Raw genomic sequence first — 23,871 nt, forward strand, 5'->3', positions numbered from 1 at the left:
CCTCCATAGTAAAAACTGTGCTTTACTCATGACACATTCCTTTAGCACAGAGGTTGGGATCACACAGAGGTTGGGATTCCTAGACACACACCCAGACAGACACACACATTCACTCTTATTACTCACTGAACACACTCTTATACATACTCACTCACACTCAATCACTCACTCACAGACAGGCAGACATACACTTCCTTATACACCTCCCTGTAAATGTGCTGTCACGCACGCACACACACGCACGCACGCACACACACACACACACACACAGCTGTCATGTACATCTCCTTGTAAATGTCCCAGCCTTTGGCAGGGTTTTCCCCACAGACACACACCTCCCCTCCCTGTGAAGGTGAGCCTCCCTACCCCTCACTTTGGTAGTTAACTCAGCCTCCCTCCCCCTCACTTTGGTAGTTAACTCAGCCTCCTCCCCTCACTTTGGTAGTTAACTCAGCCTGCCTCCCCCTCACTTTGGTAGTTAACTCAGCCTCCCTCCCCCTCACTTTGGTAGTTAACTCAGCCTGCCTCCCCCTCACTTTGGTAGTTAACTCAGCCTGCCTCCCCCTCACTTTGGTAGTTAACTCAGCCTGCCTCCCCCTCACTTTGGTAGTTAACTCAGCCTCCCTCCCCCTCACTTTGGTAGTTAACTCAGCCTCCCTCCCCCTCACTTTGGTAGTTAACTCAGCCTCCCTCCCCTCACTTTGGTTTAACTCAGTTCATTTGGTAGAGCCCACTGGTTTAACTCAGCCTGTGTTCGTTATAGAGCCCGTGGTTTCAGTACCTGTGTTCGAGCCCATGGTTTCAGTACCTGAGCCCATGGTTTCAGTACCTGTGTTCACAATAGAGCCCGTGGTTTCAGTACCTGTGTTCATTATAGAGCCCATGGTTTCAGTACCTGTGTTCACAATAGAGCCCATGGTTTCAGTACCTGTGTTCGTTATAGAGCCCGTGGTTTCAGTACCTGTGTTCGTTATAGAGCCCATGGTTTCAGTACCTGTGTTCATTATAGAGCCCATGGTTTCAGTACCTGTGTTCGTTATAGAGCCCATGGTTTCAGTACCTGTGTTCGTTATAGAGCCCATGGTTTCAGTACCTGAGCCCGTGTTCAGTACCTGTGTTCGTTATAGAGCCCATGGTTTCAGTACCTGTGTTCACAATAGAGCCCATGGTTTCAGTACCTGTGTTCACATAGAGCCCGTGGTTTCAGTACCTGTGTTCATTATAGAGCCCATGGTTTCAGTACCTGTGTTCATTACAGTACCTGTGTTCAGAGCCCGTGGTTTCAGTACCTGTGTTCACAATAGAGCCCGTGGTTTCAGTACCTGTGTTCACAATAGAGCCCATGGTTTCAGTACCTGTGTTCACATGGTTTAGAGCCCATGGTTTCAGTACCTGTGTTCACAATAGAGCCCGTGGTTTCAGTACCTGTGTTCACAATAGAGCCCATGGTTTCAGTACCTGTGTTCACAATAGAGCCCGTGGTTTCAGTACCTGTGTTCACAATAGAGCCCGTGGTTTCAGTACCTGTGTTCATTGAGAACATTGTTTCAGTGCCTGTTCGTTATAGAGACCATTGTTTAAGTACCTGTGTTTGTTACAGAGCCCGTGGTTTCAGTACCTGTGTTCATTATAGACCCAGTAGATAAAGCTGTGGATATAGAACATTGTTTCACTCGTTATAGAGACCATTGTTTAAGTACCTGTGTTTGTTACAGAGCCCGTGGTTTCAGTACCTGTGTTCAGACCCAGTAGATAAAGCTGTGGATATATTACTCAGATCCCAGTGCTAGCCGGTCCTCCTCAGAGGAGAGGATCAACCATGAAACATCGGATCTAGAGAGAAGACTCAGCATGCTGTCTCACAGCAGTAGACAGAGCAGTACAGGTAATCAATCAAAACCGCAATCCACCAATCAATAATCCCAGTTGGGGTCCTTCTGTAGCTCAGTTGGTAGAGCATGGCGCTTGTAACGCCAGGGTAGTGGGTTCGATTCCCGGGACCACCCATACGTAGAATGTATGCACACATGACTGTAAGTCGCTTTATTATTATTATTATATTAATAAACGGCGTAGTTCACCATTTTATCAATCAATCAATCAATCAATTCACTTAAATCTTAAATCAGTTTACTCAATTGACCTTTGATCAATCAATCAGTCAGCTAATCAATAATATCTTCCCCAGCCTCCACCTCCAGTTACAGCACCTCCATTGCCGGGACGACCGCAGCAGTATCTCTTCCTCTTCCTCCAGCCAATCAGACGCCAGCTACGGAAGCCACTTCCCTTTATGGCCAGGGCCAAAACGCCCCACTTCCTCAACCGAGACCCTGTCGGCCCCTCCCACTGCGAGGTCCTCGACCAATCTGGACGAGGATCTCTATAACGCTGTCATGAACCGCACTCCTTTCAAACCGCCTTCCCACCTTCGCAGTCTCCACGACAGCGGGCGCCAAAGCTCGTTGGACAGCGGGATAGGCGTCGCCACGACCAGCAGCCAATCGTCTTACTCTGGGAGCTTCTCTTCCTGTACGGGCAGCCTGGACACAGCCAGTCAAGGAGGAGGGGAGGAGTTTGGGTCTGTCCTTAGTCTACCTCCCCCTCTTCTCTCTCTGCCTCCTCTTTCTCTACCTCCCCCTCCTCCCTCTCTACCTCCTCCTCCTCCACCCAGTCTACCTCCTCCACCTCCTCCTCTGTCCTTAAGGACCCCTGAGCCCGGCCCTCTCTCCCCCCCTACTCCCGGCTCCTGCCTCCCGTCTTGCTCCTCCTCCTCCAGGACTAGTGGTTGTAGCTCTGGCGCCCCGTGGTGTCAGAGTGAGGAGTACCAGGCACCCAGCCTTCTCAGACTACAGTATGACAGCCCCAGGAACCTCCTGCACACCCTGGCCTTCAAGGATCCTCCACCCCAGGGAGGAGCACCCGAACTGGGCAGGGACAGGCGGCTCGGTGGGGAAGGACAGATCCAGGGGCATGAGTGTCCTTCCCTTCCTTCCACACCCACTGAGGCCTCTCCCCAGTGGGTAGAGACCCTGAGGCAGGCCCCCGTAGAAAGTCCCCTGTGCTGGAGCAGTGAGAGGGCGCCCCCTGTGGACAGTGGTGATCGGTGCAGCATCATGTCCGCTCGGCTCACACCCAGACCTCTGCTGTTACCTGGCTGTCCAGTGTGTGGAGGAACGCAGGTAATACAACTCTGGACACCTAATAGTTATTAGTACTAATGGATTCCTCGGCTTCATTTGGCTCCATGTCTGACTTTTAATTTATTCAGTGTTTTATTCATTTTTAACCTTTTATTTTAACAAGGCAAGTCGGTTAAGAACAAATTCTTATTTACAATGACGGCCAACCGGGGAACAGTGGGTTTAATTGTCTTGTTCAGGGGCAGAACGACTTTCCCAGCTCGGGGATTTGATCGAGCAACGTTTCGGTTACTAGCTCAACGCTCTAACCACTAGGCAACCTGCCGCCTCTACGCTCTAACCACTAGGCAACCTGCCGCCTCTACGCTCTAACCACTAGGCTACCTGCCGCCTCGCTCTAACCACTAGCTCTAACCACTAGGCAACCTGCCGCCTCTACGCTCTAACCACTAGGCTACCTGCCGCCTCTACGCTCCTAACCACTAGGCAACCTGCCGCCTCTACACTCTAACCACTAGGCAACCTGCCGCCCACTAGGCAACCTCTACGCTCTAACCACTAGGCTACCTGCCGCCTCTACACTCCTAACCACTAGGCTACCTGCCGCCTCTACGCTCTAACCACTAGGCTACCTGCCGCCTCTACGCTCTAACCACTAGGCTACCTGCCTCCTCTCTACACTCTAACCAACTAGGCTACCTGCCGCCTCTACGCTCTAACCACTAGGCTACCTGCCTCCTCTACACTCTAACCACTAGTCTACCTGCCGCCTCTACGCTCTAACCACTAGGCAACCTGCCGCCTCTACACTCTAACCACTAGGCTACCTGCCGCCTCTACACTCTAACCACTAGGCTACCTGCCGCCTCTACGCTCTAACCACTAGGCTACCTGCCTCCTCTACACTCTAACCACTAGTCTACCTGCCTCCTCTACACTCTAACCACTAGGCTACCTGCCTCCTCTACACTCTAACCACTAGTCTACCTGCCTCCTCTACACTCTAACCACTAGTCTTGTTTAACTAGCGTAGCACAGTGTTATGTTGTTTAACTAGCGTAGCACAGTGTTATGTTGTTTAACTAGCGTAGCACAGTGTTATGTTGTTTAACTAGCGTAGCACAGTGATATGATGTTTAACTAGCGTAGCACAGTGTTATGTTGTTTAACTAGCGTAGCACAGTGATATGTTGTTTAACTGTTGTTTAACTAGCGTAGCACAGTGATATGATGTTTAACTAGCGTAGCACAGTGTTATGATGTTTAACTAGCGTAGCACAGTGTTATGATGTTTAACTAGCGTAGCACAGTGTTATGTTGTTTAACTAGCGTAGCACAGTGTTATGTTGTTTAACTAGCGTAGCACAGTGTTATGTTGTTTATCTAGCGTAGCACAGTGTTATGATGTTTAACTAGCGTAGCACAGTGTTATGATGTTTAACTAGCGTAGCACAGTGTTATGATGTTTAACTAGCGTATCACAGTGTTATGTTGTTTAACTAGCGTAGCACAGTGATATGTTGTTTAACTAGCGTAGCACAGTGTTATGTTGTTTAACTGGCGTAGCACAGTGTTATGTTTACCTAGCGTAGCACAGTGTTATGTTTTACCTAGCGTAGCACAGTGTTATGTTGTTTAACTAGCGTAGCACAGTGTTATGTTGTTTAACTAGCGTAGCACAGTGTTATGTTGTTTAACTAGCGTAGCACAGCGTAGCACAGTGTTATGTTGTTTAACTAGCGTAGCACAGTGTTATGTTGTTTAACTAGCGTAGCACAGTGATATGATGTTTAACTAGCGTAGCACAGTGTTATGTTGTTTAACTAGCGTAGCACAGTGATATGTTGTTTATCTAGCGTAGCACAGTGTTATGATGTTTAACTAGCGTAGCACAGTGTTATGATGTTTAACTAGCGTAGCACAGTGTTATGATGTTTAACTAGCGTAGCACAGTGTTATGTTGTTTAACTAGCGTAGCACAGTGTTATGATGTTTAACTAGCGTAGCACAGTGTTATGTTGTTTATCTAGCGTAGCACAGTGTTATGATGTTTAACTAGCGTAGCACAGTGTTATGTTGTTTAACTAGCGTAGCACAGTGTTATGTTGTTTACCTAGCGTAGCACAGTGTTATGTTGTTTAACTAGCGTACAGTGTTATGTTGTTTAACAGCGTAGCACAGTGTTATGTTGTTTAACTAGCGTAGCACAGTGTTATGTTGTTTAACTAGCGTAGCACAGTGATATGATGTTTAACTAGCGTAGCACAGTGATATGTTGTTTATCTAGCGTAGCACAGTGTTATGATGTTTAACTAGCGTAGCACAGTGTTATGATGTTTAACTAGCGTAGCACAGTGTTATGATGTTTAACTAGCGTAGCACAGTGTTATGTTGTTTAACTAGCGTAGCACAGTGTTATGATGTTTAACTAGCGTAGCACAGTGTTATGTTGTTTAACTAGCGTAGCACAGTGTTATGTTGTTTAACTAGCGTAGCACAGTGTTATGATGTTTAACTAGCGTAGCACAGTGTTATGTTTTTAACTAGCGTAGCGTAGCACAGTGTTATGTTGTTTAACTAGCGTAGCACAGTGATATGATGTTTAACTAGCGTAGCACAGTGTTATGTTGTTTAACTAGCGTAGCACAGTGTTATGTTGTTTAACTAGCGTAGCACAGTGTTATGTTGTTTAACTAGCGTAGCACAGTGTTATGTTGTTTAACTAGCGTAGCACAGTGTTATGTTGTTTATCTAGCGTAGCACAGTGTTATGATGTTTAACTAGCGTAGCACAGTAGCACAGTGTTATGTTGTTTAACTAGCGTAGCACAGTGTTATGTTGTTTAACTAGCGTAGCACAGTGTTATGTTGTTTAACTAGCGTAGCACAGTGTTATGTTGTTTAACTAGCGTAGCACAGTGTTATGTTGTTTACCTAGCGTAGCACAGTGATATGTTGTTTAACTAGCGTAGCACAGTGTTATGTTGTTTAACTAGCGTAGATGTTGTTTAACTAGCGTAGCACAGTGTTATGTTGTTTAACTAGCGTAGCACAGTGTTATGATGTTTAACTAGCGTAGCACAGTGTTATGATGTTTAACTAGCATAGCACAGTGATATGTTGTTTAACTAGCGTAGCACAGTGATATGTTGTTTAACTAGCGTAGCACAGTGATATGTTGTTTAACTAGCGTAGCACAGTGTTATGTTTAACTAGCGTAGCACAGTGAGAGGGAGAAAAGGAGACAGAGGGAGACTTAGCCTCCTAGAGAAAATGAGACAGGGAGAGAGTGAAAGGGAGAGGGAGAGAGACAGTCTTAGCTAACACCTGGAGGATAACGGCCAGAACGAAAACAATAAAACATGCTGTTCTGATCAAAACCCTCCCGAAAGAGATGCAGCATCCCTCCTGTGTCTGAAGACTTAACCCTCCTGAAAGAGATGCAGCATCCCTCCTGTGTCTGAAGACTTAACCCTCCTGAAAGAGATGCAGCATCCCTCCTGTGTCTGAAGACTTAACCCTCCTGAAAGAGATGCAGCATCCCTCCTGTGTCTGAAGACTTAACCCTCCTGAAAGAGATGCAGCATCCCTCCTGTGTCTGAAGACTTAACCCTCCTGAAAGAGATGCAGCATCCCTCCTGTGTCTGAAGACTTAACCCTCCTTAAAGAGATGCAGCATCCCTCCTGTGTCTGAAGACTTAACCCTCCTGAAAGAGATGCAGCATCCCTCCGCTGACTGTCTGTCCTCACCAAAACTCCCTCTTCACCTCCCTGTTCTGTTTGACAAGACAATAAGTTGTCCTTCTGTCTCATTTACATTCAGCACGTTGTTGTCTGGCTGTGAACGTGTCTATTTCTATCACTATGACCAGACCGGGTTCAAATTCTATTTGAAATCTTTCAAATACTTTGATTGTTAGCTCTAGTCTGCCTAATGGGCGGGGTTTGCCGTTTTGGGACTATCCCATTGGTCCATTATTCCAGGCGCAACTTAAGCAAACACGGATCAAGTATTTGAAATGATTTAATAGTATTTGAACCCATGTCTGCAGACCACCATGGCTGTTGTTTTAACCCCCACCTCCCTCATCCGTTTCTCCACCCATCCAGAGTCATCATCCCTGTGTAGATCACAACTACATTACCCATGAGCAATGGTTCTCAGCTGAAAGAGACATGTTACGCAGGTAAGATGACCCGTTGTGTGTTATTGACAGTCGGGGCAACGGTACTTTCAGTTTTTTTTTTTAGCCAACTTTTAACTAATACCTATCACTTTTTTTTTTTTTTTTTAACCTTTAAGTCGGAACCAGGCAAATGACGGTCTAGGAACCACTGTTAACTGCCTTGTTCAGGGGCAGAACGACAGATTTGTCCTTGTCAGCTCAGGGATTTGAACTTGCAACCTTTCGGTTACTAGTCCAATGCTCTAACCACTAGGCTACCCTGCCGCCCCATGCTGACTTACACCGCCACACCCGTGCGCCATCGCTCCTGTTGAGTTTGTCCATCCACAGCAGACACGATCAGGAACTGCAGGGTAGATGTATCAAAACCAACTATATTAATTTGGGGACAGGTCGAAACGCCATATAAACATTCCATGGACATTTAGCTAGCTAACCACTCAACCTGTTGCTAGCTAATTTGTCCTGAGGATCTAAACATTCCATGGACATTTAGCTAGCTAGCTCACTGTTGCTCGCTAATTTGTCCTGGGGATCTAAACATTCCATGGACATTTAGCAGCTAGCTCGCTGTTGCTAGCTAATTTGTCCTGGGGATCTAAACATTCCATGGACATTTAGCTAGCAGCCGCCTGTTGCTAGCTAATTTGTCCTGGGATCTAAACATTCCATGGACATTTAGCTAGCTAGCCGCTGTTGCTAGCTAATTTGTCCTGAGGATCTAAACATTCCATGGACATTTAGCTAGCTAGCTGCTGTTGCTAGCTAATTTGTCCTGGGGATCCATTCCATGGACATTTAGCTGCTAGCTCGCTGTTGCTAGGTAATTTGTCCTGGGATCTAAACATTCCATGGACATTTAGCTAGCTAGCTCGCTCCTAGCTAATTTGTCCTGGGGATCTAAACATTCCATGGACATTTAGCTCTAGCTCGCTGTTGCTAGCTAATTTGTCCTGGGATCTAAACATTCCATGGACATTTAGCTAGCTAGCTGACGCTGTTGCTAGCTAATTTGTCCTGGGATCTAAACATTCCATGGACATTTAGCCAGCTAGCTCGCTGTTGCTAGCTAATTTGTCCCTAGCTCGCTGTTGCTAGCTAATTTGTCCTGGGGATCTAAACTTCTACATTTAGCTAGCTAGCTCACTGTTGCTAGCTAATTTGTCCTGGGATCTAAACATTCCATGGACATTTAGCTAGCTAGCTCGCTGTTGCTAGTAATTTGTCCTGGGGATCTAAACATTCCATGGACATTTAGCTAGCTAGCTCGCTGTTGCTAGCTAATTTGTCCTGGGATCTAAACATTCCATTTTAAATAGCGCTCTAACCACAGTGTTAGCTAATTTGTCCTTTTAGCTAGCTCACTGTTGCTAGCTAATTTGTCCTGGGATCTAAACATTCCATGGACATTTACTCTAGCCACAGCATTGCTAGCTAATTTGTCCTTTTTAGCTAGCTAGCTGTTGCTAGCTAATTTTCCTGAGGATCTAAACATTCCATGGACATTTAGCTAGCTAGCTCGCTGTTGCTAGCTAATTTGTCCTTTTTAGCTAGCTCGCTGTTGCTAGCTAATTTGTCCTGGGATCTAAACATTCCATGGACATTTAGCTAGCTAGCTCGCTGTTGCTAGCTAATTTGTCCTTTTTAGCTAGATCGCTGTTGCTAGCTAATTTGTCCTTTTTAGCTAGATCACTGTTGCTAGCTAATTTGTCCTGGGATATAAACATTGTGTTGTTATTTTACCTGAAATGTCCTTTTTATTTTATAGATCTTTGTAGAATATTGACCCATTTTGAGTCACAGAAAATGGTGTGTTCTCTACTCTACTGTTCCTGTTCAGGGAACAGGGGAAACCTACACCGAACACAAATATAAACGCAACATGCAACACATCTACTGAGTTACAGTTCACATGAGGAAATCAGCCCATTTAAATAAATAAATTAGAGCCTAATCTATAGATTGCACATGACTGGGCAGGTGGAAGGGCACCATCACAGGGGAGTCAGGCCCCAGAAAAGGGCTTTATTACATACAGATATGAAACATGGGAACAACACTTTACGTTTATATTTTTTGTTCAGCGTAGTTATTTTCTAGTAATCTCTCCTAGTTGAGTCTTCTTCTTCTTCTGTGGATTTTATATGGTGGGTTGGCAACCAACTTTAAAGTTGTGTTACCACCACCAACTGACTGGAGTGTGGACCTCAGCTCATCTTCCAATCACCCATGTGTGGGTATTTGCTCCTCTAAACCAATGAGGAGATGGGAGAGGCGGGACTTGCAGCGCGTCACATCACAAGTAGAACCAAGTTCTATTTTTAGCCTCGGGCTACGCAGCGAACGGTGAAGGGTGCAATGATTGAATAACATGTAGGTGTACGTTTATTTTACAACGCTCACGCACGCGACGTGAGGTGTAGTCAGCTTGGTGTAGTCAGCTTGGTGTAGTCAGTCTGTTAGTAGTTGGTGTAGTCAGCTTGGTGTAGTCAGTCTGTTAGTAGTCCTGTATGGATCAGTTGGTAGAGCTTGGTGTAGTCAGTATGTTAGTAGTTGGTAGTCAGCTTGGTGTAGTCAGCTTGGTGTAGTCAGCTTGGTGTAGTCAGCTTGGTGTAGTCAGTCTGTTAGTAGTTGGTGTAGTCAGCTTGGTGTAGTCAGTCTGTTAGTAGTCCTGTATGGATCAGTTGGTAGAGCTTGGTGTAGTCAGTATGTTAGTAGTTGGTGTAGTCAGCTTGGTGTCGTCAGCTTGGTGTAGTCAGTCTGTTAGTAGTTGGTGTAGTCAGCTTGGTGTAGTCAGTCTGTTAGTAGTTGGTGTAGTCAGCTTGGTGTAGTCAGTCTGTTAGTAGTTGGTGTAGTCAGCTTGGTGTAGTCAGCTTGGTGTAGTCAGCTTGGTGTAGTCAGTATGTTAGTAGTTGGTGTAGTCAGCTTGGTGTAGTCAGTATGTTAGTAGTTGGTGTCGTCAGCTTGGTGTCGTCAGCTTGGTGTAGTCAGTATGTTAGTAGTTGGTGTAGTCAGCTTGGTGTAGTCAGTATGTTAGTAGTTGGTGTCACAGCTTGGTGTTGTGTCAGCTTGGTGTAGTCAGTATGTTAGTAGTTGGTGTAGTCAGCTTGGTGTAGTCACGTCTGTTAGTAGTTGGTGTAGTCAGCTTGGTGTAGTCAGCTTGGTGTCGTCAGCTTGGTGTAGTCAGTCTGTTAGTAGTTGGTGTAGTCAGCTTGGTGTAGTCAGTATGTTAGTAGTTGGTGTAGTCAGTCTGTTAGTAGTTGGTGTAGTCAGCTTGGTGTAGTCAGTATGTTAGTAGTTGGTGTAGTCAGCTTGGTGTAGTCAGTATGTTAGTCAGCTTGGTGTAGTCAGCTTGGTGTAGTCAGTCTGTTAGTAGTTGGTGTAGTCAGCTTGGTGTCGTCAGCATGGTGTAGTCAGCTTGGTGTAGTCAGTATGTTAGTAGATGGTGTAGTCAGCTTGGTGTAGTCAGTATGTTAGTAGTTGGTGTAGTCAGTCTGTTAGTAGTTGGTGTAGTCAGCTTGGTGTAGTCAGTATGTTAGTAGTTGGTGTAGCAGCTTGGTGTCATCAGCTTGGTGTAGTCAGTCTGTTAGTAGTTGGTGTAGTCAGCTTGGTGTAGTCAGTCTGTTAGTAGTTGGTGTAGTCAGCTTGGTGTAGTCAGTCTGTTAGTAGTTGGTGTAGTCAGCTTGGTGTAGTCAGTCTGTTAGTAGTTGGTGTAGTCAGCTTGGTGTAGTCAGTCTGTTAGTAGTTGGTGTAGTCAGCTTGGTGTAGTCAGTCTGTTAGTAGTTGGTGTAGTCAGCTTGGTGTAGTCAGTCTGTTAGTAGTTGGTGTAGTCAGCTTGGTGTAGTCAGTCTGTTAGTAGTTGGTGTAGTCAGCTTGGTGTAGTCAGCTTGGTGTAGTCAGTCTGTTAGTAGTTGGTGTAGTCAGCTTGGTGTAGTCAGCTTGGTGTAGTCAGTGTGTTAGTAGTTGGTGTAGTCAGTATTTTAGTAGTTATCCTGTATGGATCAGTTGGTAGAGCTTGGTGTAGTCAGCTTGGTGTAGTCAGCTTGGTGTAGTCAGTGTGTTAGTAGTTGGTGTAGTCAGCTTGGTGTAGTCAGTGTGTTAATAGTTATCCTGTATGGATCAGTTGGTAGAGTTTGGTGTAGTCAGCTTGGTGTAGTCAGTGTGTTAGTAGTTATCCTGTATGGTTCAGTTGGTAGAGCTTGCAACACCAGGGTTGTGGGTTCGATTCCCGGGGCCAGCCATATGTAAAATATATCCAGCATGACTGTCAGTTGCTTTGAATAAAAGCTGCTGCTAAAGTGGAGTATATTATTATGTTTTTGAAAAGGTTCCTCTTTCATCTCTGCTGTGGAACTAGCGAGACAGTGTGAAATATTTATTTACCATTTATTTCCTTGCCTTTTCTTTTCACATCTTTAACCTTCCCTCTGACCAAACAACACCTTACTCAAAACGGCACCTTATTCCCTACATAGTACCTATTGTCCTGGTTGGAAGTAGTGCACTTCATAGGGAATAGGGTTTCGTTTGGAACAGAGAACACAGTGTGTTCCCTCCTCCCGGCTGCTGAGCACTGAGAACTCATTAGATTAGCAGTCCTCACACCTCACCGTACTAATCAGATTAGCAGTCCTCACACCTCACCGTACTAATCAGATTAGCAGTCCTCACACCTCACCGTACTAATCAGATTAGCAGTCATCAACGAGAACCTGTCAAACTCTGTGTCCTGTCAATAGAAGACAACTGATAGAAGAAGAGCAATGCCGTGGGTTTTTAATAACCAAATCAGACCTGAAGAAAAAAAAGAGAGAATAGAGAGGGGGAGAGTGTGTGTTGTATTATAGTATAATGTGGTGTAGTATAATGTATTGTAGTATGATGTATTGTAGTATAATGTGTTGTAGTATGATGTATTGTAGTATAATGTGCTGTAGTATAATATATTGTAGTATAATGTATTGTATTGTAGTATAATGTATTGTAGTTGAATGTATTGTAGTATAATGTGTTGTAGTATAATATATTATAGTATGTGTTGTAGTATAATGTATTGTAGTTGAATGTATTGTAGTATAATGTGCTGTAGTATAATGTATTGTATTGTAGTTTAATGTATTGTATTGTAGTTTAATGTATTGTATTGTAGTTTAATGTGTTGTAGTATAATGTGTTGTAGTATAATGTATTGTATTGTAGTATAATGTGTTGTAGTATAATGTGTTGTAGTTTAATGTATTGTATTGTAGTATAATGTGTTGTAGTTTAATGTATTGTATTGTAGTATAATGTGTTGTAGTATAATGTGTTGTAGTTTAATGTATTGTAGTATAATGTATTGTATTGTAGTATAATGTGTTGTAGTTTAATGTATTGTATTGTAGTTTAATGTATTGTATTGTAGTATAATGTATTGTATTGTAGTATAATGTATTGTATTGTAGTATAATGTGTTGTAGTATAATGTATTGTATTGTAGTATAATGTATTTTAATGTATTGTATTGTAGTTTAATGTATTGTATTGTAGTTTAATGTATTGTATTGTGTATAATGTGTTGTAGTATAATGTATTGTATTGTAGTGTAATGTATTGTAGTATAATGTGTTGTAGTATAATGTGTTGTAGTTTAATGTATTGTATTGTAGTATAATGTGTTGTAGTATAATGTATTGTATTGTAGTGTAATGTATTGTAGTATAATGTGTTGTAGTATAATGTGCTGTAGTATAATGTATTGTATTGTAGTTTAATGTATTGTATTGTAGTTTAATGTATTGTATTGTAGTTTAATGTGTTGTAGTATAATGTATTGTAGTATAATGTGTTGTAGTTTAATGTATTGTATTGTAGTATAATGTATTGTAGTATAATGTGTTGTAGTATAATATATTGTAGTATAATGTATTGTATTGTAGTATAATGTATTGTAGTATAATGTATTGTATTGTAGTATAATGTATTGTATTGTAGTTTAATGTATTGCATTGTAGTATAATGTATTGTAGTATAATGTGTTGTAGTATAATATATTGTATTGTAGTATAATGTATTGTATTGTATTTTAATGTGTTGTAGTATAATGTGCTGTAGTATAATGTGTTGTAGTTTAAAGTATTGAATTGTAGTATAATGTATTGTATTGTAGTATAATGTATTGTATTGTAGTTTAATGTATTGTGGTATAATGTATTGTATTGTAATGTAGTTTAATGTATTGTAGTATAATGTGTTGTAGTTTAAAGTATTGTATTGTAGTATAATGTATTGTATTGTAGTATAATGTATTGTATTGTAGTTTAATGTATTGTAGTATAATGTATTCTAGTATAATGTATTGTATTGTAGTATAATGTATTGTAATGTAGTTTAATGTATTGTAGTATAATGTGTTGTAGTTTAAAGTATTGAATTGTAGTATAATGTATTGTATTGTAGTATAATGTATTGTATTGTAGTTTAATGTATTGTAGTATAATGTGTTGTAGTATAATGTATTGTAGTATAATGTATTGTAGTTGAATGTATTGTATTGTAGTTTAATGTATTGTATTGTAGTATAATGTGCTGTAGTATAATGTATTGTATTGTAGTTTAATGTATTGTATTGTAGTTTAATGTGTTGTAGTATAATTTATTGTATTGTAGTATAATGCGTTGTAGTTTAATGTATTGTATTGTAGTTTAATGTATTGTATTGTAGTATAATGTGTTGTAGTATAATGTATTGTATTGTAGTATAATGTGTTGTAGTATAATGTGTTGTAGTTTAATGTATTGTAGTTTAATGTATTGTAGTATAATGTATTGTATTGTAGTTTAATGTATTGTAGTATAATGTATTGTATTGTAGTATAATGTATTGTATTGTAGTATAATGTATTGTATTGTAGTATAATGTGTTGTAGTATATTGTATTGTAGATTAATGTGTTGTAGTATAATGTATTGTATTGTAGTATAATGTATTTTAATGTATTGTATTGTAGTTTAATGTATTGTATTGTAGTTTAATGTGTTGTAGTATAATGTATTGTATTGTAATGTAGTATAATGTATTGTATTGTAGTGTAATGTGTTGTAGTATATTGTATTGTAGATTAATGTGTTGTAGTATAATGTATTGTATTGTAGTATAATGTATTTTAATGTATTGTATTGTAGTTTAATGTATTGTATTGTAGTTTAATGTGTTGTAGTATAATGTGTTGTAGTTTAATGTATTGTATTGTATTGTAGTATAATGTATTGTATTGTAGTGTAATGTGTTGTAGTATAATGTGTTGTAGTTTAATGTATTGTATTGTAGTATAATGTATTGTAGTATAATGTGTTGTAGTATAATATATTGTAGTATAATGTATTGTATTGTAGTATAATGTGTTGTAGTATAATGTATTGTATTGTAGTTTAATGTATTGTAGTATAATATATTGTAGTATAATGTATTGTATTGTAGTATAATGTATTGTATTGTAGTATAATGTATTGTATTGTATTTTAATGTGTTGTAGTATAATGTGTTGTAGTATAATGTGCTGTAGTATAATGTGTTGTAGTTTAAAGTATTGAATTGTAGTATAATGTATTGTAGTATAATGTGTTGTAGTATAATGTATTGTATTGTAGTTTAATGTATTGTAGTATAATATATTGTAGTATAATGTATTGTATTGTAGTATAATGTATTGTATTGTATTTTAATGTGTTGTAGTATGTGTTGTAGTATAATGTGCTGTAGTATAATGTGTTGTAGTTTAAAGTATTGAATTGTAGTATAATGTATTGTAGTATAATGTATTGTATTGTAGTTTAATGTATTGTAGTATAATGTGTTGTAGTTTAATGTATTGTGTTGTAGTTTAATGTATTGTATTGTAGTATAATGTGTTGTAGTATAATGTATTGTATTGTAGTATAATGTATTGTAGTATAATGTATTGTAATGTAGTTTAATGTATTGTAGTATAATGTGTTGTAGTTTAAAGTATTGAATTGTAGTATAATGTATTGTATTGTAGTATAATGTATTGTATTGTAGTTTAATGTATTGTAGTATAATGTGTTGTAGTATAATGTATTCTAGTATAATGAATTGTATTGTAGTATAATGTATTCTAGTATAATGAATTGTATTGTAGTATAATGTATTGTAGTTGAATGTATTGTAGTATAATGTGCTGTAGTATAATGTATTGTTTTGTAGTTTAATGTGTTGTAGTATAATTTATTGTATTGTAGTATAATGTGTTGTAGTTTAATGTATTGTATTGTAGTTTAATGTGTTGTATTGTAGTATAATGTGTTGTAGTATAATGTATTGTATTGTAGTATAATGTGTTGTAGTTTAATGTATTGTATTGTAGTTTAATGTATTGTATTGTAGTATAATGTATTGTATTGTAGTATATTGTGTTGTAGTATATTGTATTGTAGTATAATGTGTTGTAGTATAATGTATTGTATTGTAGTATAATGTATTGTATTGTAGTTTAATGTATTGTATTGTAGTTTAATGTATTGTATTGTAGTGTAATGTATTGTAGTATAATGTGTTGTAGTTTAATGTATTGTAGTATAATGTATTGTATTGTAGTGTAATGTGTTGTAGTATAATGTGTTGTAGTTTAATGTATTGTATTGTAGTATAATGTATTGTAGTATAATGTGTTGTAGTATAATATATTGTAGTATAATGTATTGTATTGTAGTATAATGTATTGTAGTATAATGTGTTGTAGTATATTGTATTGTAGTATAATGTATTGTATTGTAGTTTAATGTATTGTAGTTTAATGTATTGCATTGTAGTATAATGTATTGTAGTATAATGTGTTGTAGTATAATGTATTGTATTGTAGTTTAATGTATTGTAGTATAATATATTGTAGTATAATGTATTGTATTGTAGTATAATGTATTGTATTGTAGTATAATGTATTGTATTGTATTTTAATGTGTTGTAGTATGTGTTGTAGTATAATGTGCTGTAGTATAAAGTATTGAATTGTAGTATAATGTATTGTAGTTTAATGTATTGTATTGTAGTATAATGTGTTGTAGTATAATATATTGTAGTATAATGTATTGTATTGTAGTATAATGTATTGTAGTATAATGTATTGTAGTATAATGTGTTGTAGTATAATGTATTGTATTGTAGTATAATGTATTGTATTGTAGTTTAATGTATTGCATTGTAGTTTAATGTATTGCATTGTAGTATAATGTATTGTATTGTAGTATAATGTATTGTATTGTAGTATAATGTATTGTATTGTAGTTTAATGTATTGTAGTATAATGTATTCTAGTATAATGTATTGTATTGTAGTATAATGTAGTTTAATGTATTGTAGTATAATGTGTTGTAGTTTAAAGTATTGAATTGTAGTATAATGTATTGTATTGTAGTTTAATGTATTGTAGTATAATGTGTTGTAGTATAATGTATTCTAGTATAATGAATTGTATTGTAGTATAATGTATTGTAGTATAATGTATTTTAGTATAAAGTATTATAGTATAATGTGTTGTATTATAGTGTAATGTGTTGTATTATAAAGTATTGTAGTATAATGTGTTGTAGTATAATGTATTGTATTGTAGTATAATGTATTGTATTGTAGTATAATGTATTGTATTGTAGTATAATGTATTGTATTGTAGTATAATGTATTGTATTGTAGTTTAATGTATTGTAGTATAATGTATTCTAGTATAATGTATTGTAGTATAATGTAGTTTAATGTATTGTAGTATAATGTGTTGTAGTTTAAAGTATTGAATTGTAGTATAATGTATTGTATTGTAGTATAATGTATTGTATTGTAGTTTAATGTATTGTAGTATAATGTGTTGTAGTATAATGTATTCTATTGTAGTATAATGTATTGTAGTATAATGTATTGTAGTATAATGTATTGTAGTATAATGTATTGTAGTATAATGTATTTTAGTATAAAGTATTATAGTATAATGTGTTGTATTATAGTGTAATGTGTTGTATTATAAAGTATTGTAGTATAATGTGTTGTAGTATAATGTATTGTATTGTAGTATAATGTATTGTATTGTAGTATAATGTATTGTATTGTAGTATAATGTATTGTATTGTAGTTTAATGTATTGTAGTATAATGTATTCTAGTATAATGTATTGTAGTATAATGTAGTTTAATGTATTGTAGTATAATGTGTTGTAGTTTAAAGTATTGAATTGTAGTATAATGTATTGTATTGTAGTATAATGTATTGTATTGTAGTTTAATGTATTGCAGTATAATGTGTTGTAGTATAATGTATTCTAGTATAATGAATTGTATTGTAGTATAATGTATTGTAGTATAATGTATTGTAGTATAATGTATTTTAGTATAAAGTATTATAGTATAATGTGTTGTATTATAAAGTATTGTAGTATAATGTATTGTAGTATAATGTGCTGTAGTATAATGTATTCTAGTATAATGTGCTGTAGTATAATGTAATGTATTGTCTAATATTTTTTCTCTTTCTGTTCCATTTTAGACAAACAGCCCTTCACATTCAGGGCTTTCCCCAACACCAGGTCTGCCTGCCTGCCTGCCTGCCTGCCTGCCTGCCTGCCTGCCTGCCTGCCTGCCTGCCTCCCTCCCTCCCTCCCTCCCTCCCTCTGTCTGTCTGTGTATTTACACCATTATTCTCATGTAACATTGTAACTAAATGATATATATTCATTAACCTGTCTAATGACCTGTATATATTAATTAACCAGTCTAATGGCCTGTATATATTCATTAACCAGTCTAATGGCCTGTATATATTCATTAACCAGTCTAATGGCCTGTATATATTCATTAACCAGTCTAATGACCTGTATATATTAATTAATTAACCAGTCTAATGGCCTGTATATATATTAATTAACCTGTTGCTGATAACCTTCATTACTGCCCTACATTTCTCAGATCCACCACCCCAATGTAGAGAGGTGGGGCGGGGTGAGGCGGGCCTCTCTCACCCTCTAGAACCCTCCTATTCACCCCCACCTCCCCACGGCACGATGACGCCAAGCAGACAGACCTCAGTCTCTGGCGGTGAGAGCAATGCATCCTGGTTGTTTTTATTTTTTATTTTATTTTATCTGTTAAAATACCTTTTCCTGTGGACATGTCCTTCGTCGTGTGGGTTTGAAAATACGAGTGTTGGTTGCCAATATCGCTACATCCATTAATTCAAACTTTATTTAAATGTACATTTAATGTCCTGCTCACATCATTGTATTCTGTTACTACGGTCCTGCTTCGTCTGTCTGTCTGTCATTCTCCCAGGGAGTGTCTGTCTGACTGACTGACTGTCATTCTCCCAGGGAGTGTCTGTCTGTCTGACTGACTGACTCTCTGTCATTCTCCCAGGGAGTGTCTGTCTGACTGACTCTCTGTCATTCTCCCAGGGAGTGTCTGTCTGACTGACTCTCTGTCATTCTCCCAGGGAGTGTCTGTCTGACTGACTCTCTGTCATTCTCCCAGGGAGTGTCTGTCTGACTGACTGACTGACTCTGTCATTCTCCCAGGGAGTGTCTGTCTGACTGACTCTCTGTCATTCTCCCAGGGAGTGTCTGTCTGACTGACTGACTGACTCTGTCATTCTCCCAGGGAGTGTCTGTCTGACTGACTCTCTGTCATTCTCCCAGGGAGTGTCTGACTGTCATTCTCCCAGGGAGTGTCTGTCTGACTGACTGACTGACTCTGTCATTCTCCCAGGGAGTGTCTGTCTGACTGACTGACTGACTCTGTCATTCTCCCAGGGAGTGTCTGTCTGACTGACTGACTGTCATTCTCCCAGGGGGTGTCTGTCTGTCTGACTGACTGACTCTGTCATTCTCCCAGGGGGTGTCTGTCTGACTGACTGACTGACTCTGTCATTCTCCCAGGGAGTGTCTGTCTGACTGACTGACTGTCATTCTCCCAGGGGGTGTCTTTCTGACTGACTCTCTTGTCATTCTCCCAGGGAGTGTCTGTCTGACTCTGTCATTCTCCCAGGGAGTGTCTGTCTGACTGACTGACTCTGTCATTCTCCCAGGGAGTGTCTGTCTGTCATTCTCCCAGGGAGTGTCTGTCTGTCTGACTGACTCTCTTGTCATTCTCCCAGGGAGTGTCTGTCTGACTGACTGACTCTGTCATTCTCCCAGGGAGTGTCTGTCTGTCTGACTCTCTGTCATTCTCCCAGGGAGTGTCTGTCTGACTCTCTGTCATTCTCCCAGGGAGTGTCTGTCTGACTCTCTGTCATTCTCCCAGGGAGTGTCTGTCTGTCTGACTGACTCTCTGTCATTCTCCCAGGGAGTGTCTGTCTAACTGACTGACTCTCTGTCATTCTCCCAGGGAGTGTCTGTCTGACTGACTGACTCTCTGTCATTCTCCCAGGGAGTGTCTGTCTGACTGACTCTGTCATTCTCCCAGGGAGTGTCTGTCTGACTGACTGACTCTGTCATTCTCCCAGGGAGTGTCTGTCTGACTGACTCTGTCATTCTCCCAGGGAGTGTCTGTCTGACTGACTGACTCTCTGTCATTCTCCCAGGGAGTGTCTGTCTGTCTGTCATTCTCCCAGTGAGTGTCTGTCTGTCTGACTGACTCTGTCATTCTCCCAGGGAGTGTCTGTCTGTCTGACTGACTCTGTCATTCTCCCAGGGAGTGTCTGTCTGTCTGACTGTCATTCTCCCAGGGAGTGTCTGTCTGTCTGACTGTCATTCTCCCAGGGAGTGTCTGTCTGACTGACTCTCTGTCATTCTCCCAGGGAGTGTCTGTCTGTCTGACTGAGTCTCTGTCATTCTCCCAGGGAGTGTCTGTCTGACTCTGTCATTCTCCCAGGGAGTGTCTGTCTGACTGACTCTCTGTCGTTCTCCCAGGGAGTGTCTGTCTGTCTGACTCTCTGTCATTCTCCCAGGGAGTGTCTGTCTGTCTGACTGACTCTCTGTCATTCTCCCAGGGAGTGTCTGTCTGTCTGACTGACTCTCTGTCATTCTCCCAGGGAGTGTCTGTCTGTCTGACTGACTCTCTGTCATTCTCCCAGGGAGTGTCTGTCTGTCTGTCTGTCTGTCTGTCTGTCTGTCTGTCTGTCTGTCTGTCTCTCTGTCATTCTCCCAGGGAGTGTCTGTCTGTCTGTCTGACTCTCTGTCATTCTCCCAGGGAGTGTCTGTCTGTCTGACTGACTCTCTGTCATTCTCCCAGGGAGTGTCTGTCTGTCTGTCTGTCTGTCTGTCTGTCTGTCTGTCTGTCTGTCTGTCTCTCTGTCATTCTCCCAGGGAGTGTCTGTCTGTCTGTCTGACTCTCTGTCATTCTCCCAGGGAGTGTCTTATCTGTCTGTCTGACTCTCTGTCATTCTCCCAGGGAGTGTCTGTCTGTCTGTCTGACTCTCTGTCATTCTCACAGGGAGTGTCTTGTCTGTCTGTCTGACTCTCTGTCATTCTCCCAGGGAGTGTCTGTCTGTCTGACTGACTCTCTGTCATTCTCCCAGGGAGTGTCTGTCTGTCTGTCTGACTCTCTGTCATTCTCCCAGGGAGTGTCTGTCTGTCTGTCTGACTCTCTGTCACTCTCCCAGGGAGTGTCTGTCTGTCTGACTGACTCTGTCATTCTCCCAGGGAGTGTCTGTCTGTCTGTCTGACTCTCTGTCATTCTCCCAGGGAGTGTCTGTCTGTCTGTCTGTCTGTCTGACTCTCTGTCATTCTCCCAGGGAGTGTCTGTCTGTCTGACTCTCTGTCATTCTCCCAGGGAGTGTCTGTCTGTCTGTCTGACTCTCTGTCATTCTCCCAGGGAGTGTCTGTCTGTCTGACTGACTCTCTGTCATTCTCCCAGGGAGTGTCTGTCTGTCTGTCTGTCTGACTCTCTGTCATTCTCCCAGGGAGTGTCTGTCTGTCTGACTGACTCTCTGTCATTCTCCCAGGGAGTGTCTGTCTGTCTGACTGACTCTCTGTCATTCTCCCAGGGAGTGTCTGTCTGTCTGACTGACTCTCTGTCATTCTCCCAGGGAGTGTCTGTCTGTCTGACTGACTCTCTGTCATTCTCCCAGGGAGTGTCTGTCTGTCTGACTGACTCTCTGTCATTCTCCCAGGGAGTGTCTGTCTGTCTGTCTGACTCTCTGTCATTCTCCCAGGGAGTGTCTGTCTGTCTGTCTGACTCTCTGTCATTCTCCCAGGGAGTGTCTGTCTGTCTGTCTGTCTGTCTGACTCTCTGTCATTCTCCCAGGGAGTGTCTGTCTGTCTGACTGACTCTCTGTCATTCTCCCAGGGAGTGTCTGTCTGTCTGTCTGTCTGACTCTCTGTCATTCTCCCAGGGAGTGTCTGTCTGTCTGACTGACTCTCTGTCATTCTCCCAGGGAGTGTCTGTCTGTCTGACTGACTCTCTGTCATTCTCCCAGGGAGTGTCTGTCTGTCTGACTGACTCTCTGTCATTCTCCCAGGGAGTGTCTGTCTGTCTGTCTGACTCTCTGTCATTCTCCCAGGGAGTGTCTGTCTGTCTGACTGACTCTCTGTCATTCTCCCAGGGAGTGTCTGTCTGTCTGACTGACTCTCTGTCATTCTCCCAGGGAGTGTCTGTCTGTCTGACTGACTCTCTGTCATTCTCCCAGGGAGTGTCTGTCTGTCTGACTGACTCTCTGTCATTCTCCCAGGGAGTGTCTGTCTGTCTGTCTGACTCTCTGTCATTCTCCCAGGGAGTGTCTGTCTGTCTGACTGACTCTCTGTCATTCTCCCAGGGAGTGTCTGTCTGTCTGTCTGACTCTCTGTCATTCTCCCAGGGAGTGTCTGTCTGTCTGACTGACTGACTCTGTCATTCTCCCAGGGAGTGTCTGACTGACTGACTCTCTGTCATTCTCCCAGGGAGTGTCTGTCTGACTCTGTCATTCTCCCAGGGAGTGTCTGTCTGACTGACTGTCATTCTCCCAGGGAGTGTCTGTCTGTCTGACTGACTGACTCTGTCATTCTCCCAGGGAGTGTCTGTCTGTCTGTCTGTCTGACTCTGTCATTCTCCCAGGGAGTGTCTGTCTGTCTGTCTGACTGACTGACTGACTCTGTCATTCTCCCAGGGAGTGTCTGTCTGACTCTCTGTCATTCTCCCAGGGAGTGTCTGTCTGTCTGACTGACTGTCATTCTCCCAGGGAGTGTCTGTCTGTCTGTCTGACTGACTCTCTGTCATTCTCCCAGGGAGTGTCTGTCTGTCTGTCTGACTCTGTCATTCTCCCAGGGAGTGTCTGTCTGTCTGACTGACTCTCTGTCATTCTCCCAGGGAGTGTCTGTCTGTCTGTCTGACTCTGTCATTCTCCCAGGGAGTGTCTGTCTGTCTGTCTGACTCTCTGTCATTCTCCCAGGGAGTGTCTGTCTGTCTGTCTGTCTGTCTGTCTGTCTGTCTGTCTGTCTGTCTGTCTGTCTGACTCTCTGTCATTCTCCCAGGGAGTGTCTGTCTGTCTGACTCTCTGTCATTCTCCCAGGGAGTGTCTGTCTGTCTGACTCTCTGTCATTCTCCCAGTGAGTGTCTGTCTGTCTGTCTGACTCTCTGTCATTCTCCCAGTGAGTGTCTGTCTGTCTGTCTGTCTGTCTGACTCTCTGTCATTCTCCCAGGGAGTGTCTGTCTGTCTGTCTGACTCTCTGTCATTCTCCCAGGGAGTGTCTGTCTGTCTGTCTGTCTGACTCTCTGTCATTCTCCCAGGGAGTGTCTGTCTGTCTGTCTGACTCTCTGTCATTCTCCCAGGGAGTGTCTGTCTGTCTGTCTGTCTGACTCTCTGTCATTCTCCCAGGGAGTGTCTGTCTGTCTGTCTGTCTGACTCTCTGTCATTCTCCCAGGGAGAATCTTTAAGTTTCCTCCGGATGCTTCTGCCATGATGATGTCATCAGTCCTGGACAGGCGTCACCACACCGACCCCAGTGTGAACTACGTCAACATCCCCGTTAGCCCTGCGGCTAAAGCTAACAGAGCTGGCAGAGAGCTGCTGTACATGGAGCTGGATCTACAGCCAGAGCCCTACGGTGGGCCAGTTTCCACCAACATCACTACAGCGAGGGGTAACCCTGTGCAGCTGCGCAGACCCAGTAAGAACACCAACCCCTCTCAGATGGCCATTTTAGATAGGTGTTTACGGCTCTCCATGTTGGCTCAAGTGTTTTGCTGGCAGTTTGGCTGGCTGGCAGGTTGATTGGCTGGCTGGCAGGTTGGCTGGCTGGCTGGCAGGTTGGCTGGCTGGCTGGCGGGTTGATTGGCTGGCTGGCAGGTTGATTGGCTGGCTGGCAGGTTGGCTGGCAGATTGGCTGGCAGGTTGGCTGGTCTGCTGTCCCTTAGCTCAAATCTTGCTCTCAATCTCTATCCCAATTGGCACCCTATACCCTAAGTAGTGCACTACTTTAGACCAGAGCCCTATGGGCCCTTTAACACTAGACAATAGGGTGCTGTTGACTCTGGCTGTTTCCTAGCTGTCTAAAGTCCCTTTTCTCATCCCATTTCCTTAAATCCTTCAGACGTCCAATAGGTTTTGACTTTAGTGATGCCAAGAAGACTGTGATGCTTCAACTCTTCTGTT

General features: G+C 41.3%; 1 protein-coding gene across 1 annotated transcript in view; it reads left to right on the top strand.

Annotated features, from left to right (window-relative positions):
• Positions 1–23,490, top strand: part of LOC118382784 (protein Dok-7-like) — a 72,805-nt gene extending 49,315 nt beyond the window's left edge. Inside the window, 6 exon segments of the mRNA XM_052465070.1 lie at positions 1,778–1,885; positions 2,189–2,390; positions 2,393–3,182; positions 17,857–17,896; positions 18,276–18,404; positions 23,141–23,490. Coding sequence (XP_052321030.1) covers positions 1,778–1,885; positions 2,189–2,390; positions 2,393–3,182; positions 17,857–17,896; positions 18,276–18,404; positions 23,141–23,490 — 1,619 coding nt within the window.
• The last annotated feature ends 381 nt before the right edge of the window (positions 23,491–23,871 follow it).

This window comes from Oncorhynchus keta, chromosome 16 (assembly GCF_023373465.1).
Source record: "Oncorhynchus keta strain PuntledgeMale-10-30-2019 chromosome 16, Oket_V2, whole genome shotgun sequence".
Classification (NCBI taxonomy): Eukaryota; Metazoa; Chordata; class Actinopteri; order Salmoniformes; family Salmonidae; genus Oncorhynchus; species Oncorhynchus keta.